The sequence below is a fragment of the Ischnura elegans genome, chromosome 5, assembly GCF_921293095.1.
Source record: "Ischnura elegans chromosome 5, ioIscEleg1.1, whole genome shotgun sequence".
Taxonomy (NCBI): Eukaryota; Metazoa; Arthropoda; class Insecta; order Odonata; family Coenagrionidae; genus Ischnura; species Ischnura elegans.
Window position 1 is genome coordinate 97220111 of NC_060250.1, and position 17506 is coordinate 97237616.

A 17506-nucleotide genomic window follows, 5' to 3' on the forward strand; every position below is an offset into this window, starting at 1 on the left:
CGCTTGGACCAAAATTGTGAGCTTAGCACTTGCCAAAATATAAGAGTCATGATAACAAAAAAAAGTGAAATTCTCACCTCAATGGGGCCTTACTAATTATTCGCACGTTAATAGAGAAATTGTAATAAAATTACACCAGTAAATTAAAAACAGAGCTATAGTTAGCTCAACACCTGGAAGCAGCGTCAATTAAAACACATTTTTGTAATTTCAGAAATGTTGCTTGAACTAAACGCAGGATGACAGAAAAACAACTATGAATATTATATTGCTGCAAGACCGTTTATGAAATGTTGGAAATAATCATTTTCTTTTAATTATGTGAATGCGGAGACGGTGTTCTGCCCTGACTAACAAGACAAGACTGTATGATCCAAAACCAATATTAATATCCAAAATCCATAAATGTTTAAAAGTAGCCATTTACTGGTATCATTTCATGCAACGACGATGGCCGAGTCTGCCGACGATGGCAGTACATAATACGGTTCCTGACCCGTTGGCGATCCCGAGATCTCTAAACGCAGTCATTACAATGTAAAAAATATACTCGAGTTCATCATACACCTAATTTTTCAACGCACACACAATGGTCCCCATAAAAAGAGCCTAAATAAATTCCCAGATAGCATTACATTGAGAAATCATGCACATTTTATCCACATCGGATTAAGTAAAAATGACGAAGCATTACTCCCCCTTCTCGGTAGAACCTCCTAAAAACTGTAGACGTCCAGCAATAAATGTGAATTTTAAGCACGAGAATAAACCGACTGGAGGATCATCAAAAATACGGCTACAATCCTTCCTCCCCGCCCCCAACGTGGACCGCACTTCCAGAGGGGTACTGGGTCACGAGACGGCCCGTGGCTCTTGATGCCGACAGGAATAAAGCCATCGGAAGGAGGAGAAGAGGAATGTGTTCGAGGAGGAGGAGGGGGAGTCTGAGTGCTGAGACGAGACGAGTACAAGGGGGACTGGTGGCATATGTGGAGGGGAAACCGCGGACGACGGGGGAGGAGGAGGGGAGACAGGGGATGGTCATTGTTGTGGTCCGCGTTGCGGAACACCCGCCGGACCGGTTACGCGTTCGAGTCCCGCTTAAGGCAACAACGCCGCCTGCCGACACAGCGAGCTGCATCAATCACCCGTCGTCATAAATTCCAATACTTCACCGGGCCGCTTGCGTCGCGAAGACAACGGCGTTCCGCGGAGGTGAAAATTTACAGGGCTAAACTTTCATATCGACGGATACATGGAAGTTCCGTTTCAAAATAAATGGGACCGAATGTGAAGAAATCGTAGGAAAACTATGGGTTTGATTTATTTTACCACAAATCACTTAAAGAAGTTAGACTATATCGAAATAATGATAAGGGGCTGAAGAAAGCTATAATTTCAAGAGAGGAAGAGTACAGTTTCTCTCATTAACTTCGGCGAAGGGAAAAAACCAAAACCGAAGTCATGGTGGTGGGGCCTGATTGGAGGTCAAGAATAAGCCAAAAAATGTAAGAGCCAAAAGAAGTATGAAATTGGTGACAAAAGAGGAGAGACTAACTTTCCTTTCCATCAACAATTTAGTTCTATTGGTCATTAACACTCCAAGAAAGACATGATGGTTTTGAAGAGATGAAACTATGAAGAACACTACTTGGATGGTGTAAACACCACCTACCTCTAATCAATTCATACACATAATCGAACAATAACAAATATATTGTAAGCTGGTAATGATGCAACAAACTATAAAGTTTCAAAATTTTGGAAACTTGGATAATATTCTTCACAATTCAATAAATTCCCCAGAAACATATCCTTGTACATATATTCTCCCTCCATGTAATGACTCTCTTACATCCATGTAATCTCCTTATCTTTAACGGAAATAAAAAAAAGCTCTAGCAAGAACAAAATTTGCTCCACATAAATAATTATTTGAGTAGTAGCTAGAAAGACCAACCACAGACTTTATATCTTGTTTCCTTAACTGTTGAGAATAAAGTAAACAAATCAATTTTAGTCCCTCAGGGGAACATAAAATGTGCCTTAGTTTTCCTTATATGCATGCTTTACACATACTTCAACCAAATCTTTAAAAATCAATTACATTTTCGCAAGTTACCTAAATGGTTGATTTTACCACTTCCCCAGGAACAGACCATAAGGAGGGTACAAATTTCAGGAAATTGAGTGAAGCCAAAGAAACGTAATAGGATTCGTTAGCCGTCAAGAAAAATAATAGAAAAAATTTGAATCTATGGAATACATGTTCAGATGATAAAATTCAGATATTAAAAGGAAAACATTCTTGAGTTATTCAAATGTTCCCAACAACACTTTTTGGAATATCACCACGATGGGAGTAATGAAAACTTATAATATTACAGTTTTATTAACCAAACCTCTTTTAGCAATTACTACAGAATTATCAGGAGTAAGTAAGGGTGATCAAAACATTATCGACAATGACAATGGTACAATGTGTGTCAATCTGATCAGGTTATTAAAATTATGTGGAATATTACAAAGTTTTCATGACTCCTACCAATTAATTATGTAGGTGCTTTAAAATTTAGCGATAGGAGAATTGAGGGGAGTGCTGAGAAAAATCAAGTTTAGGATTGATGAACATTGATGATGAGCAACTGTTATGCCACTTGCTACACGAGAGTCAAAATCTTATTTATTAAAAAAAAAAACAAATACGCCCAAATAAATGCAGAGGAATGGAGGGGTATTATATGTTTCTTCTTACAATACAGCAAAATTCAGGCATTGGTAGCTGCACGAATGGAGTCTCAAAATAGAGACAGTAAATGCACTGTGCAAGTTATTGCTGTGATATCTTTCCTCGACCCTCATTTTCATTGAGTGACAATAATATGGTGTATCTCATTATTCTTTTCGGTTTAGTTAACACTAAGGATGCAAACAAATTCATTTCACTTCACCCTGTATTGTAAGCAGTACACAAAATAAACCTATCTACCGTTTTCAATGAAACTATCAATAAATGGGCACATATGGCAAGAATGAAGACAAATTGTACCACATTAATATCCTGCGAACTCTTCAGAAAGCACATGAAAATTGGAAAACTCTTGATTGTGATCATGCTGAATTGTTCAGAGGGAAATAACAAGAAACGCCACAATTGATGATAGCCATTAAATTCATGTTATGTGTTCCTAATCTTAAATATACTGGTTCAGTTGACAAATGTAAACAAAAACAAATTCACATTGACTCTGCATTACAATTAATTTATAACATGAACCTTTCAATGACAAATTAAAACAAAATAAAATAATTGCCATGACTAAAGAAAAAAACGGCATTCTATTAACACTGCCGGGGTGAAAGAAAAGGATTCTTAAACGAGTCAATTGTAGCATAAAAACTGAAATCTACGAGAGGAAAATAGTCTAATTCATCCACACATCATCAGCAAACAACCTCTGTCCTCCAAACTATTAAGGTTGGAGCGGTGGATTGGGTAAACAATATGAATATAAGAGTGAATAGAATCCAAATCACAAACGAATCAAAATATTCCTTCATTTTACAGCAATGAAGTTTGCATATAAGGACCAAATGGGTGATAGCAATGAATGGTGGACATTTTCTGTCTAACTTCTAAGCATGTCCACTCGTCAGAAACAGTACAAATGCATAAAACTTCACTCACAAATTAAATATCCCCTCCATTTCAAACTGGAAAATGATAGAATGAGTCTGACCATAAACAAATAAGACAAGTCACTGGTAACAATAATTGAACTACATGAAACAGTTACAACAAGGGATTCTCACGATATTTTTAGTCGAAACAAAATGTACACATAACAAAATATATCTTCCATGCGCAAATACCAACTCGTCAGTTTCTCAATTCCGGTATCCTGGTTGTAGCACAACGGCACCAGACATGCAGGCCTACGCATCTTTACGAACTTACGTTGTGCAGCTGATAACAATGATTGCAGATTATATAAGCGTAACGAGGAGCAATTTTGAATGACCATACAGCAAAATGCCTTAAATTAGCGAGAATACTAGGTCATTAAAAATAAAATATTGTTACCCACCACAGAGAAAACCAGCATCACGGGCATTGGGCAACATAGAAAGGAAAGACCCGCGTACTTCCCTGATTGCGAGCCTCAGCACAGAATTAAAAAACAAATAAATACAGTAATCGTTATGATTCATGCTCGAAAATGTACCGATACTGGTAATTAACCGATCCAAAAACAAATGTAGCTTAAGGAATAGAAGTCTCATGCAGATGAAGTGTGAATAAATCATTTCCAAACTGAGCAATATTACCGGAGAGGTGATCAAATGATATAATGAGATAATAATAATATAAACCTTGACTAAGAGTCCCCACAGTGGACTTAATATGAATTGGTAATAATAACTCAGTATTCAACATGGCACCTGTCACATGCATGTACAAAGGAGGAGTGCTTAGACACTGTACGGATGGCGAGTATAAACATATACAAGGCTGTTTTTGTCGGCTTCGGGCTAGTATCACCCGAGTTTGAAAATAAACAAACGGAACAAGGACTTCGTGAATTCTCATCCGGCAAGAATGATCGTAGGGGTTAATAATAAAATATTCACATCAAAATACTACCAATTCCTTAAGCAACAGGGTTGTTTTTATCAAAAATAGGACAGCTGGATAATCAGTCGGCCATCTTGAATAGGCGGATTGTCCCAGTTCAAGAGCCGTCAACGAAGCAACTCTCTGCGTTTTGCAAAGATGAACCACACAAACTATCACTCAATGAACAATTAATACTGAAAAGAACTATTATCAAACCTGGTGAAGAGCTGTCAATCCATCAACGTTGGTGGTGTCAATGTCAGCCCCCTTTTGAAGCAAACGCTCCACTTCTTCCTTGTCGCCAGCCCCACATGCTGCAAGAAATACACAGCCTGATGAAAATTTGACTCTTCTTTCTTTGTTCCTTGACACTCCCGCCTCTTTGTTAGTTTCCGATTCTTCCCAGCGCCTTAACTGCTCGGCTCTCTTGAAAAGAGCCGAAGTAGACCTTGTCTCCAAAGACATGATTCACTAAACTCTCCATACGTTACTGCACATAACATGGAGGGAGCGGTCCAATACAGACTCGCTTTCAAATAAGTGAGAATCGTTTTGTCCGTCATCGCTCCAGCCAACGAACCTCTACCGAAATGAAAAATTTTGCATCCAAATATAAATTAAATAAGAAAACTTGGATTAATTTTGGTGTAAAATAGATATATATGAGCAATAAAAATATCAAAATACATTAATTTTATTTCTAAATATCACAAAAAATAGAATAAGAGAAAATTATCATGTTACGCAACCACAGCTCTTCAAGTTCCGTTTTGATGGTCCAGGTGGCAGCATAGTCCACGAATTGACAGAGTCCTCTGGATGGCAGTTCTCTACACTACTCCCTCATAGGGTGCGGTCCGTTGAACGCTACCAATGCTTCGGAGCGCCACCAAGCGGTCCGTTATTCGCTACGGAGCGCTACAGGTTAGGCTGTGACGTCACGGCAAACGTCATACACCCGTTTCCCGCCTCGCTCCGGACCAGCTCCAGACGCTCCCCTGAAAACTTGGGTCAGCGGAGGAGCGAGTCAATTTTTGGCGGAAATTCGAAGGGAATGCACTGAGGCAATGGAGAGTTTACTCACGTTGCAGATGATGGACGCTGAATGTGGACGCCTTTCTCCTATATAAGTGACTACGAAGTAACGGAGTAGACGCACTTAGTAAATAGATGTAAATTTAATTGTGATTTAAATAAATATGTAGCAAGAACTAAATATCGACAAACATTCTCGTATCTCCCCCAAAATGAACTCAAATGTCTTTGGAAGCAGCCTTTACATACAAAAGGCAACAAAATTATTAAAAGGGGCATGTAATATAAAGAAAGGATTGTAAGAACATATATCGACAAATATACTCATGCCATAAATTAAAATCTGAAGAAAAATAGGATATACATGAAATAGATTAATGTTTTTTAATAGTCGTTAGCCATTATAAGTTAATATGTTTCAACTGGGAAAACGGTAGAGTACCTACTTTTTCCTTTACTAGGGTAATGAGTTTCATTGAGAAGGGTAGGCGAGGGTTGGTGTGAGAAATACAGTCCAAAGTTTCTTCCTTTACTATGTGGAGCCTCGGTATTGAAAAATAAAATTATTTTAATGATATTCAAACATATTTATTAATATTCAATGATCATAGTCACCTCAATTCGCAATTAAAACCACATCTTTGATTTCATAATCCCAGTTTGCCCACCCTCGTTCATTTCCGCCATCTTGACTTCGCTCCTGACCGGTCCGAAAAGAAATTCTCGTAGCGAACGTAGCGCCTATGGACCGGTGCTCCGGAGCACTTCCGTCTGTAGCGTCTGGTAGCGAAAGTAGCATTCATTGGACCGCACCCATAGGGTCGAGTCGTTCCATACACTTCCACTATGGGAATTGAGACGTCCGCCATTTTAGTTCTTCCGTCTCTATAGAGTCTTATGGGGGAAAGTGATATAATGCCAGTTTTTTCATAAATACGCGATTCCTGTCGCATTTTCGGTAATTATAAATTATAATATATTCAGTCTTGAGGTACTAGGAACACTTTACTATCAATTTGTAAATTTTAAATCGTGAAAAATAACAAATATTCGCGCTTCAGTTAAGTTTTGATTCTTTTCACAGGACGTTTTTCTAGATATGAAACTCTCATATTTATGTCTGAAACAGGGTTAATTATTTCCAAAACTACTATTACTGCTCTCAGGGCTACTATACAGCGATTTTTTCTCGTCAAAGGAATAATTTCAGATTTTGAAAAGTCCAATATCAGCTGAGAGAGAATTGTTATCTTCTGATCGGAAGAGATTTCGCATGTAATATCCGAGTAAACTTCCATGAAAACAGCGCAATGGATATTATACGAGGAATTTGAGGACAAGTCTGGTCAATTTTTAGTGCCGACAAATCGGAAATATTATTCTACCCCAAAATTAGACAAGAAAAACTACAGAAGTCACAAGCTGACATGCAATTTTTGTACTTTTCACGAGAGTTGCAGATCATAAAAGATATCATCAAAGGAGGTATATAAAGGAAAAAATCACATTTTTCCAAAGTATATAATGTACACACACCAGAAATGTTACATTTTAAGATTTCCAGAATGATTTAACAATTTCATTGAAACTAAGATTATTTACATAATGCAAATAAGCAAGATAAATAAATCTGAAGTGCACATGATGTAACATTTCTATTAAAATGGATTCAAATTAGTAGGAGAGAATGATGTACAGGTGATGACAGCTGCCACACATCTTGCATTATTCTCAATTTTACTATGTTCCTTTACCACCAATGACATTGACTACTCGAGTATATGAACCTGCAATTAAAAATATAAATAAAATTTCGTTAATTACACCAAAAGCATTAATTCACAAGTAATTTTAATGAACAGCATCTCAGTGATACATCAAATTCTCACAATCAACAGTCATGATAAAGTTCTATAATGTGTAGATGTTTATTAAACATATGTTTAATTGCATTGCATATGCATTGCGATTGCATATGCATTGCGATTGCGATTGCATATGTTTATTAAACATATGCAATCACTTAAGTTTCTATATCATATTTCATGGTTTGAGCAATAGGAAATTAATAAATTAAATTTCAATTGGCAGACAACTTTCGGGAAATTAATTCTATTACCAAGATGGCAATCTTCCTGTCAGCATACAAAATTATAAAAAGGAATAATATGACATTAACATTCCACAACACTGTTACTCAGTGGCATAACTACGGGGGGAGGAAGGGAAAGATCCCTCCCCAAAGCCTCAGAGAAATAAAAAAATTATTTATAATTATTTTATATATTGAACTGCATCGACTAAAAGTTAAATCTTTAGTGCCAAAATGATTTCAAATGTATTTCCAGGAATGTTATTCTTCAAAAATTTTCTTGGACTGATTCGTTGTCTGATGGGGGGGGGGGGTGCCACCCCAGGCCATCCTATCCTTCCCAAAGCATATTCCTAGTTACGCCATTGCCATTACTCCTTGACACAAATATTTCAACATTTATTAGATCATCTAAAAATATTATCAAATTGAAGAAATACAGTCATATTAAACTACTCCATTGCCTAATCTTGACCATCGTATGCTCTCCCCCTTTAAAAAATATTTACATTTTAAAACATTCCAAACAGCTGAATAGGTTGATAGATTTCACATTTAATAGGTATTCTCAAACGTATCCCATATTTTAACCCCAGAATACTGTTTAGCAAAGAATTCATGCCAATGGTGAAGGTACCCCCCAATTAATGACCCTCATTATAACGATGAACACCATTTACCTATCTCCATTAACACCATCATGGAATGTGTCATACAGTTTCCTCCGGTATTACATCCATTATAATAACATTCAGACAAGGATTAAGTAGTCAATAGTTATGGAAAAAAATTGACTGTATAAGAGGAATCTCAGAATAGTAGTGAATTTATGCACAGCAAGACCAAACTTGCTCATCAAAAGAGACACTAGTAATTATGAAGAACAGATTTCGACCCCAGAAAACTGTTCAGTGAAGAGTTCAAGTCAATGTTCATGGTACCCTCAAATCAATGAGATGAACAACATTTACACTCTCCATTAACACCGTCATGGAATATATATTCCTTTAAGTACAACATATAATGTAGTAATTTGCCAAAAGGATTAAGCAATCCACACTTCTGGAAAGAAACTAACTTAAAAAGAGGAATCTCAGAATTGCAGTGCATTTATGCACAAAAAAACTAAACTTACCCATCAAAAGAAGTATTCTCAATTATGAAGAAGAGACTTGGCACTAGAAAAAGCTTTGAAAGCAACTGAAGCTATACCAAGAAGGGCAAGTATCGAAGGAAAAATAAATATATTGGCCTATGCTGCTGATGTAGCCTTAAAAGCCTATAGTAAAAGTAACCTCAAATTAGTAGCCCAAGTAGAATAGTAATAAAAGTAGGATTACAGGTAATTGAAGATAAAACTAAATATATGAAAATTGGAAGAGTGGCAGAGCCTAACATTTCTCTGCTGGTATTTGGTAGTCACCATTAACTGCCAAAATGAAATAGATGAAGAGATACAAATGGGGATAAATTAAGCTAATAGATGCTACAGGAGCCTATCAAAATTATCATAGATTCAACTTCTCAATATACCAACTCCAGGTATATATCAACTCAAGATAGATAAAAATTAGAATGTATACCATCATAATACAGCAAGTGCTCTTAAATGAGGCTGAGGTAAAGACCCTAACAAAGCAGCTTTAGAAGAAGTAAATAACTGTTGGAAATTAAATATCGAGAAGGATATATGGTCCAACGTTTGACGAAGGGGTTTGGAGAATACTGAAAAACATAGAGCAGGAAACTTCATAAAACAAGATATTGTCACTGTGATCAGAAGTAGGAGAATTGCATGGCTTGGTCACGTAAGAAGAAGTGAGGAGTGTGGAGAGGTCAACCAGAGGGAAGACACCCACAAGAAAGACCAAGACTAAGATGCAATGACCCAGTGTTTGAGGGCATGGGATGAGTTGGGGAAAGGGTTGACATTATGGAGGACAGAGGAGTCTGAAGAGACAACTTGTTGGTGAGGCCAAATATCGACTTGGATTTGAGTATGGAATCATATTACTTGCAATATTTAATTTGATTAAACATATTTTCGGCTTGAATTCCCCCCTCTCTAAGAAAGACTTTTGCACTTATTTGTAATTTGATTTCAGCATTAATCTCATGAACATAATAACATTTCATACATACTAATTTCCTCTGCAAAAATAAGGGGGTACTTTGTAACTAGAACTTTAAAACTTGACTGAAGGATAAAAAGCAGTGGCTTCATAGTATGTGGTTTACAATATCATTGATTAAAAAATTCAACCATGTTGCAATGACCTATTGTAAAATTATTTTAACCATATGCTGAAGTAGAAAATTGAAAGTAAGAATTACAACTCTACAGCATGCTTAAAACACTCTGTTGTACTTCAACCATACAGTATAGTAGGCCCTTATAATGTATTCTACTGAAGACAAAATGATTCTTTGGTGTTCTATACAACAAATACGAGAACTAAACAAGAAACCCAAAAATTACATTTAAATATGAATTATCTTCTGCATGTTTATCGATGAAGCCATTATATCTTTGGAAAAAAATGATGCCAATCTTAAAATGATAAAAATTCAGCCAATCAGTGATGTATAAAAAAAGTAAAGCTTATACTACAATTAAAGTTAAGTTCGAACTCAAAGAGAACCAATGCGTCTAATATTTATATGCCACTTTCATTATGACGTTTTTGGCTTTTACTTTGCAGTGCACCATTTTCCTGTAGGAACTCTAATGAATTACCTTCAACAAATATATTCAAAGCTACAGACACTAGCCTCAACCCTTAAGAAACAAATAAATGGCAATGTGGTACCCTATTCATACATACTGGTGAGAAAGGGTAGTTGAACGTTCAATGTCAGGGTATTTCGTGTAAAATGTAGAACTTGCCCAATCAGTAATTTTAGCATCGTGCACTAGTTCTTCCTATGTTGCTCCCTCGCCAAATGACACCCTTGGAACCTGCTTGAACAGCAGCAGCAACATGCAAGTGATAATGCAAATCAAATTTATTAATTTATTCCAATGGTAAACATTACTAATCACTAGAATATAGAATCAACGCAAAAGGAAATGGCAGAAAGTCCCCCTACAGCTTAGGATAAACACCATAAATGGATTCAGGAGTACAATATCCTAGGTTTATCGCAACATATCACTAAGAAATGCATTTAAAGAAGTTTTTATTGCAACAGAAATCATGATATCTCCAAGATATCATTAAAACCGTATTATTTTCACACAATACCGCATCAGGTCTTGAATAAGTTATATCTACACATTAACAATAAGCTTCCACTCCACTCTTGATAATCACTATTTATATAAGATTTATAAAAGCACAATTAAACGCACAGGCTTAATAAAAGTAAATATAAAAGTAAAACAATAAGTTCTAGAGAAATGTACATGAATAAAATTACACACTGACAATAACGCATTGAAATTGAAATGGTGTACGAAGAAATAATCAAAAACTCCTAGTTATCCATAGCTATATTTTTTTAATAACTCTCAATAATTAGGCATGAATGGTACCGTCCTCTTTGATAATCACTGAAGCCATTTAAGAAAAACCTAATTAATTATATATTTCCATATTTTACAATTAGTTACTAAGCTCGAATACGTACCACAAGTAAATATTCGGCCAAAGATGTTGAAACTTCAAGTACACAGGAGCAGACAGCAGTATAAGCACTGGGCCACGACAAAAGTTCGGTGTTGATGTATTTTACCGTTTTAACCAGCCCTAGGAATGTAATCCTCTTCAAACAAAACTGGAATTAAAAATTCGGAATGAGTCAAGGAAAAGATAAGTCGCAAAGGCGACTCGTCGAGATTTTAATTGCATCCTAAAATTAAGCATTCACACTACTTCGAAATATAATAGTCATTCTTCTCATGAACAAACACACAAATAAAGCAATGAAAAGCGGAGTTTCGTCCACTAATATGTATCCGGATATGCAGATTCTAGTCAAAAACGTAATTGTCTTTATTGTTGTAAATGACCGTAAGATTACTTCATACCGGCATTGACAAAAACAAATATTTTTATTGAATACAAAACTAGCAGCACTAATAGTTATTGTTACACTTTCTGGTACGTAGTAAAGAACTAAGTCAATCATCTCTGCAACCCAGACTAAATATTATATTTTAATCACAAAATTTCACATATTCCATTGATGAATAGAAAACACACAAGCACAAAAACACTCGTCAAGAACCTCGCCGGATTATCTGAACCGGAATACATATTTTTAAAAATTACTACTTATACACAGTTCAAACCTAATAATTGGAATATGTGGATCAGCACTATTAAAAATTTAAGGTAATAGTATTAAAGGAACCATTATGTGTAGAAAAACTTACCTCACGTAGGCGGGAAGACGTTGTTTGGTGTCACTTGTCCCTTCGGCATATTTGAAGCCATTTCGCTCTTCTCTCAATATTTTGAGGGAAAATAAAATTTTTAAACACGTCCTTGGTGCTAATGTAGCAATTAGGAGCCGAACTACAACTTATTGTGCCGTATTTCTACTACAAATAACTGAAAATCTTGCCGAGCAACTGCCGACCACATTCACTTTCACAACGTAAACAACGAGTGCAGAGAACAAAGATGGTAGGATGCGACGACTCAACTTTGTAGTGTATTATCAACAATCCAGAGGACTCTGCGAATTGAGGGAGCTGCTGTCGTTGTGGTGCGGGGTGAAAACACATCAATCCATGGGCTAGTAATACGTTTAATTATGATAATAGACATGTAATTGGAAATTGATCTCAAATATATACTCAGATCTTTTTCATATGGGATTGAATTTACGATGGAAAATTTGAGATACTGTCCTTGCTTATATTTTTTTAGATTGCCCTATGTATCTGCTACTAATCGCGTGGAATCTGTGCTGTACCAAGGTGTTTTCATGATCCACAGTCAAATTATTAGCCCTAAATATCGAAGAGGGAAGTGGTTATAAATAAATTATGGAGTAATTTCTAGTATCAGTAGTGTAAAAGACTTCCAAGATTCTGGTATCTGGGTTGACGAAGCTTTTCTTGGGTTCATTACTCTGAGGTAGGCATTTAGAGACAAATTCTAAATTATTAATTCCGTCAAATATTTTATTTTTTGCCGGAAATATGTTCCAAAAGACTTCTTTATTCTTATCCGTAGTTTTTATATCTTTTCTTAACGTTTTTGAGTGTCGCATTTACATATGAATCTCGGGGACGATATGCGGGGTGATACCGACTAAATTCAAATATGGCTGCAAAATCAGCTACATTGGCTTAAAGGGTTCATTCTTTCTCCACCAGAGTCATGCAGAGAAGAATCTCTGTGATTATCGTAGTTTGTAGCAATGGTGGTTGCTTGGTGGGTGTGTTGAAGACTCGGATACAAATTATTCCTGCTGCTTTTAGTCATCTGGCTCATATTTATGTAAGTAAATTTAATATAACCGTAAAATTGTTACCAAAATCGCAAAATGACGTTCTATATCTTGTTGATTTCCCTTTGTGTTGGTAGAAGTACCTGTGAAAAACGAAATTGTCCTGAGTGGTTTTGTTGATGAGTGTAATTTACTTCCTCTCCCTTTTCCCTGATTCGCTACATTATTTGAGTTCAATATCCTCGTAATGTTATTTAGTTTCAATTCATGCAGTCGTATTGTTAGGCGTCGAATATAATGCTACACCAAGATCGCGTCGCTCCATGATGCTTCCATCGAAAATCACTGCTGTTAGTCATGTTGTTTATATTTTTGTATTCTTTGCTCAGCGCTGTGGCTTTCCTGTTAATTCTCGTTAGTCATTTTCGTCTAGCACATCTTATAAATTGCATATGTCTAATGGCGAATTATGTTTCTCAGAGCTAGTTCGGTATATATCGAGACTGTTCAGTACTGAAACTATGGCAGAAGAGGCTTGTGTTTATTTGTTTCGGCATAGCCATGCACATCTCGAATCGGCAGTTATATCCGGTATTTCAATATTTGATTATTGCACGATCATATACATATGCGCAGTGGGTAGTAGATAATTTACTCAGGTGGGACTCGAATCCGCGACCTTCGGTTTGGCAGGCGAGGTGTTTACCCCGCCGGCTAGAAAGTAAATTGTACGGAAGTTAGTCCTATTTAATATATTGTAAAATCGAATCCCAATAGCCTTACCTAGAAATATGTAGTTCCCCAATTTATTTCCTTTGTTTTTCTATCGTTGCGTAAAAAACGTAGGTATGTGTACTTCATGAAATCTGTGATTAGGTGATTATATCCTGTCATACATGTGCACCATTACACTTGTGCAGTGTTAGCGTCATTGGGTATTATCTGCAACTGAGGCTATTGGTAGAAAATATTGGGTGCAATGTCGTATCATGGGGGGATCAGCTGAGTTCATTGCGATACGGTGAATTTGTATCCAAAAAAAGCTTCACGAAATCCCATATTCGTCAGATTTTTATTATTTATTCATAAACTCGTGTAGTTATTTGTTGGTTCTTGAACCTCTGTTTTGTAAATTAAACTCGATGTTTCTGTATTTCCAGTTTTGAATCTTAGGTACAAGGTACAGATGATTTCACTATAAATTCCTTTCTTTGTGTAATTCCGCATAGGAGTTAATTTTATGTTTTTCGTCGAAATATCTTACGTTTGTAGAAATATGGTTGTATTTCTGTGGTATTGTCGTTGATTACAGCTGTATTTCATGTTTTTAACCTGTCACACCATGCGTGCATCTCTACAGCAAGTCAATACTCATTTAGTTTAAACATGACTATTTATGTAAATAATTTTGCTCTCCCTTTTCTACTAGTTATGACAGGCCAGCTATTATCCGTTTTATGATATTTGCATGAACATATACACAAGTGTATTTTTCCATTTTTGCTTATGCATTTTTACAGCTTAACTTTAGGGTACCTAATTTTATCTATGATTTCAAATACTAATTGTAAGTCGTAGCTCTTATGATCATTTTTGATTGCCTTGCTTCCTCAGTGCCACCTATATTTAGGGACCTGATATGGGCAGACACAATGATATACATTTTGTATTTTGTATTCCCTCCCAAATTGTTTGTGACCTTGTCAATTGCTGTTAAGAAAAAGGGTTTTGTGGAGCTTATTTTTGTTTTTTTTTCTAATAGCTTGTTGATAAAGTTTTATTTATCGTAAAATGAGAGTTTGTAGACTAAGATGCTGCAATATTTAACTTTGGATCTAAATAAAGCACGAAAATATTAGCCTCTCGCGATGCTCTTGTATTCCCCTATCTTATTCTCTATTGATCTTTGTTTAATCGTGTTTTCCAATTTTTTTATATAATTGAAGCTATTTTTTTGTTACTCTGGTTCTGAATTTTCAATGACACAGCGTTGCATGTTGCTCTTTTGGGACGGCGCACTTATATTTAAATATGATTTGGGTTATTTTCTTTCCCAAAGCTATGTAACTCAGTTCATTTATGTTCACACAATGCTGGAAGAACCCTTGCTCGTGTGTAAGTGTAATGTGTGGGTTTTAGTGTGAACGCATTAGTGAATGTCAAAAGGTTGTGTATCGGTCGGAATAAACAAGCATATTTGCTTTAAGAGCTATGAAAAGCTTGCTGTTTGAATCAATCTCATGTAATACTAATTAAGATTTGGTAGGTTGGCTCACCAACCTCACGTTGTGTCTTGTGCTGTTTCCAATCCTTTGAAGCTCTTATCGTTCCACCTAAAGCTAGTTGACAATCTGGAGAAAGGCAGCTTCACTATTTACGAGATATCAAAAACCGCACACGAGGGTTGCCATTTTTATGCAATGATAATGCATAAACGGAAATAGGAATTCAGTAAACACACTCCTATGTAAGCATTTATAAAAATTCTCGACCTTTATTGTTTTACTCATGTTCCGTTAATTTTAAGTAAAACGGCAAAGTAAAATTTTGAAAAAAAGGTCCATGAGAAAAACGCAGCTAAATCTTTATCCATACCATGAAATACAATTTTAAAGAAAAAAATTCTTATTTACCAGAAAATGTTATAAAATTTATAGTTAGGTTATAATCGCATCACCAACCTTTTTACCCAATCTAGCTACTTCTCTAGCAAATAACAGAATTTGAAAAGAAACTGCAATCTGATGAATTCAATGGAATTAGGGTCTAAGTGATATGATTAATATGGCTTTTACTGTTTTTTTATCTTTTCTGATTGAGGCAATTACTGGTGCTCATGAAAGTTCGTGTACGTTGTTCAAATGTTTTTCATGTCATTTGAATTTTATCTTTACGTATTTGGTTGAGGCCAACACCGCTTTGTACATCAGAAACGCATCTTAACCTACCGAAGGATGCGTAAATTCCACAGAAGAAATTCATCTGCCTTGACTAGTATTTGGCTTCTTTGTATCATCTGGCGGATCTATGCCGCTGGCTAGTCCGCGGTGTCCTCCAAAAATAATACTCCATTTACGCCTTCAAAACAGCGAAAACGTCACATTTATTCCTCGTCCATCAATATTTTGCGATCATTGTATTTCCGAGTGTATTCGAATTATCTCCAGGATTATTTCTATCCTGATACGTCAAATTGTTTGCTGTGCACATAACAGAAATGATGTATCTCCATTACGTAATATATTCTCAACCCCCATCGTTGTAATCTTATCACTGTTTGGGAAACAAAACTACTTTTGGCGTGGGAGTGTCATATTGACCCGTGGCTCGTGAGGGAACTCACTTCGTCCTCTCCTTTGGAACGGTCGCATTCTTTCATGATTTTTCGGCGGTCCGGAAAACAGGCGGCAGAGATGTGAATAGTTTTCGTTTCTTCATCACGTTCTTTCTCTTTCATCGACGTTCAACCCCCGCGGCGGTTACACGGTATTGTTTTCGGTAATATCTATCCTCTCAAAGTTTAAAATAGCATCTCAATTGAAAATTGTGAGAGCAGAGATGCATCAGCAGTGAAACCCATTGGCTCGTCCCATTGAATTGTAAAATTGACTCACAATCAGTCCAGTGGCGGATCTATGTGAGGGGGGGGAGAAGGGGGCCTCCTTAGGTATCCAATTTACACTATATAGAATTATAATTTTGATCGGATCCCCACTCCTGCTGGGGATCCGATCTGGCCCACTTAGCCCCCCTTGTTCCTACCCTGGATCCGCAACTGACTCAGTCTAATTCAATGGAATTGGTTCTGATGTACATTATTTTTTTAAACAGTGAATGCAGTTCAGTGGCGCCGACTCCATGGGGCCTGAGGGGGCCCGAGCCCCCTCAACAATTGGTTATGGGGGTGACGAAAAAATGTACCAGGCTTCTCGATTTTCCTTGGAGTGTCCAGATATAAGGATTCGAGTTATCAGGGTTCTAATGCTGATCGTATGACTCTTCTAAAAGGCTTAAAAAAAACTAAAAACTCACCCCCCCAATATTTTTTGTAAGTCGGCACCCCTGATGCAGTTGAAGTTGTTAAAACGTTCGATGTCCATATATTGTCAATAATTTAACCTTTTGGGTTAACGTGCGTCTTGTGGCTTAAAATTAGATGCTCAACCTCTCCGAGCACATTAGTCCTGAAGAGTTACCGGCAAAGGTGAAGAAACGTTGATGACTTTTAAGCCACAAGACGCAAACCCAAACCCAAAAGTTTTAATTATTGACAATGAAGCAGTGCAGTAATATTATTAATCGATTCATCATCTTCCTTATACGATTTTTTATATATCAAATATATGTTGCTAAGGTTG

The 17506-nt window shown here is 36.4% G+C and overlaps 2 protein-coding genes and 1 long non-coding RNA gene across 12 annotated transcripts in view; 1 reads left to right on the top strand and 2 right to left on the bottom strand.

Annotated features, from left to right (window-relative positions):
* LOC124159306 (protein phosphatase 1 regulatory subunit 12C) overlaps positions 1-5150 on the bottom strand; it is a 206155-nt gene extending 201005 nt beyond the window's left edge. For all 7 annotated transcript variants that reach the window (XR_006864940.1, XR_006864944.1, XR_006864943.1 and 4 more), the window contains exon 1: positions 4835-5150. Coding sequence is in view for 1 of the 7 variants with exons in the window: in XM_046535037.1 (XP_046390993.1) it covers positions 4835-5083 (249 nt within the window). In the remaining 6 variants the exon portion in view is untranslated. The remainder of the gene's footprint in view (positions 1-4834) is intronic.
* Positions 5151-7394: 2244 nt separating this feature from the next.
* On the bottom strand, positions 7395-11442 carry LOC124159854. The gene is made up of 3 exons (XR_006865031.1): positions 11376-11442; positions 10571-10704; positions 7395-7440 (listed from the first exon to the last, which is right to left on the bottom strand). It is a non-coding gene; the product is annotated as an uncharacterized LOC124159854 (long non-coding RNA).
* Positions 11443-13123: 1681 nt separating this feature from the next.
* Positions 13124-17506, top strand: part of LOC124159309 (F-actin-monooxygenase MICAL3) — a 241657-nt gene continuing 237274 nt past the window's right edge. For all 4 annotated transcript variants that reach the window (XM_046535044.1, XM_046535049.1, XM_046535050.1 and 1 more), the window contains exon 1: positions 13124-13198. The gene's annotated coding sequence lies outside the window, so the exon portion shown is untranslated. The remainder of the gene's footprint in view (positions 13199-17506) is intronic.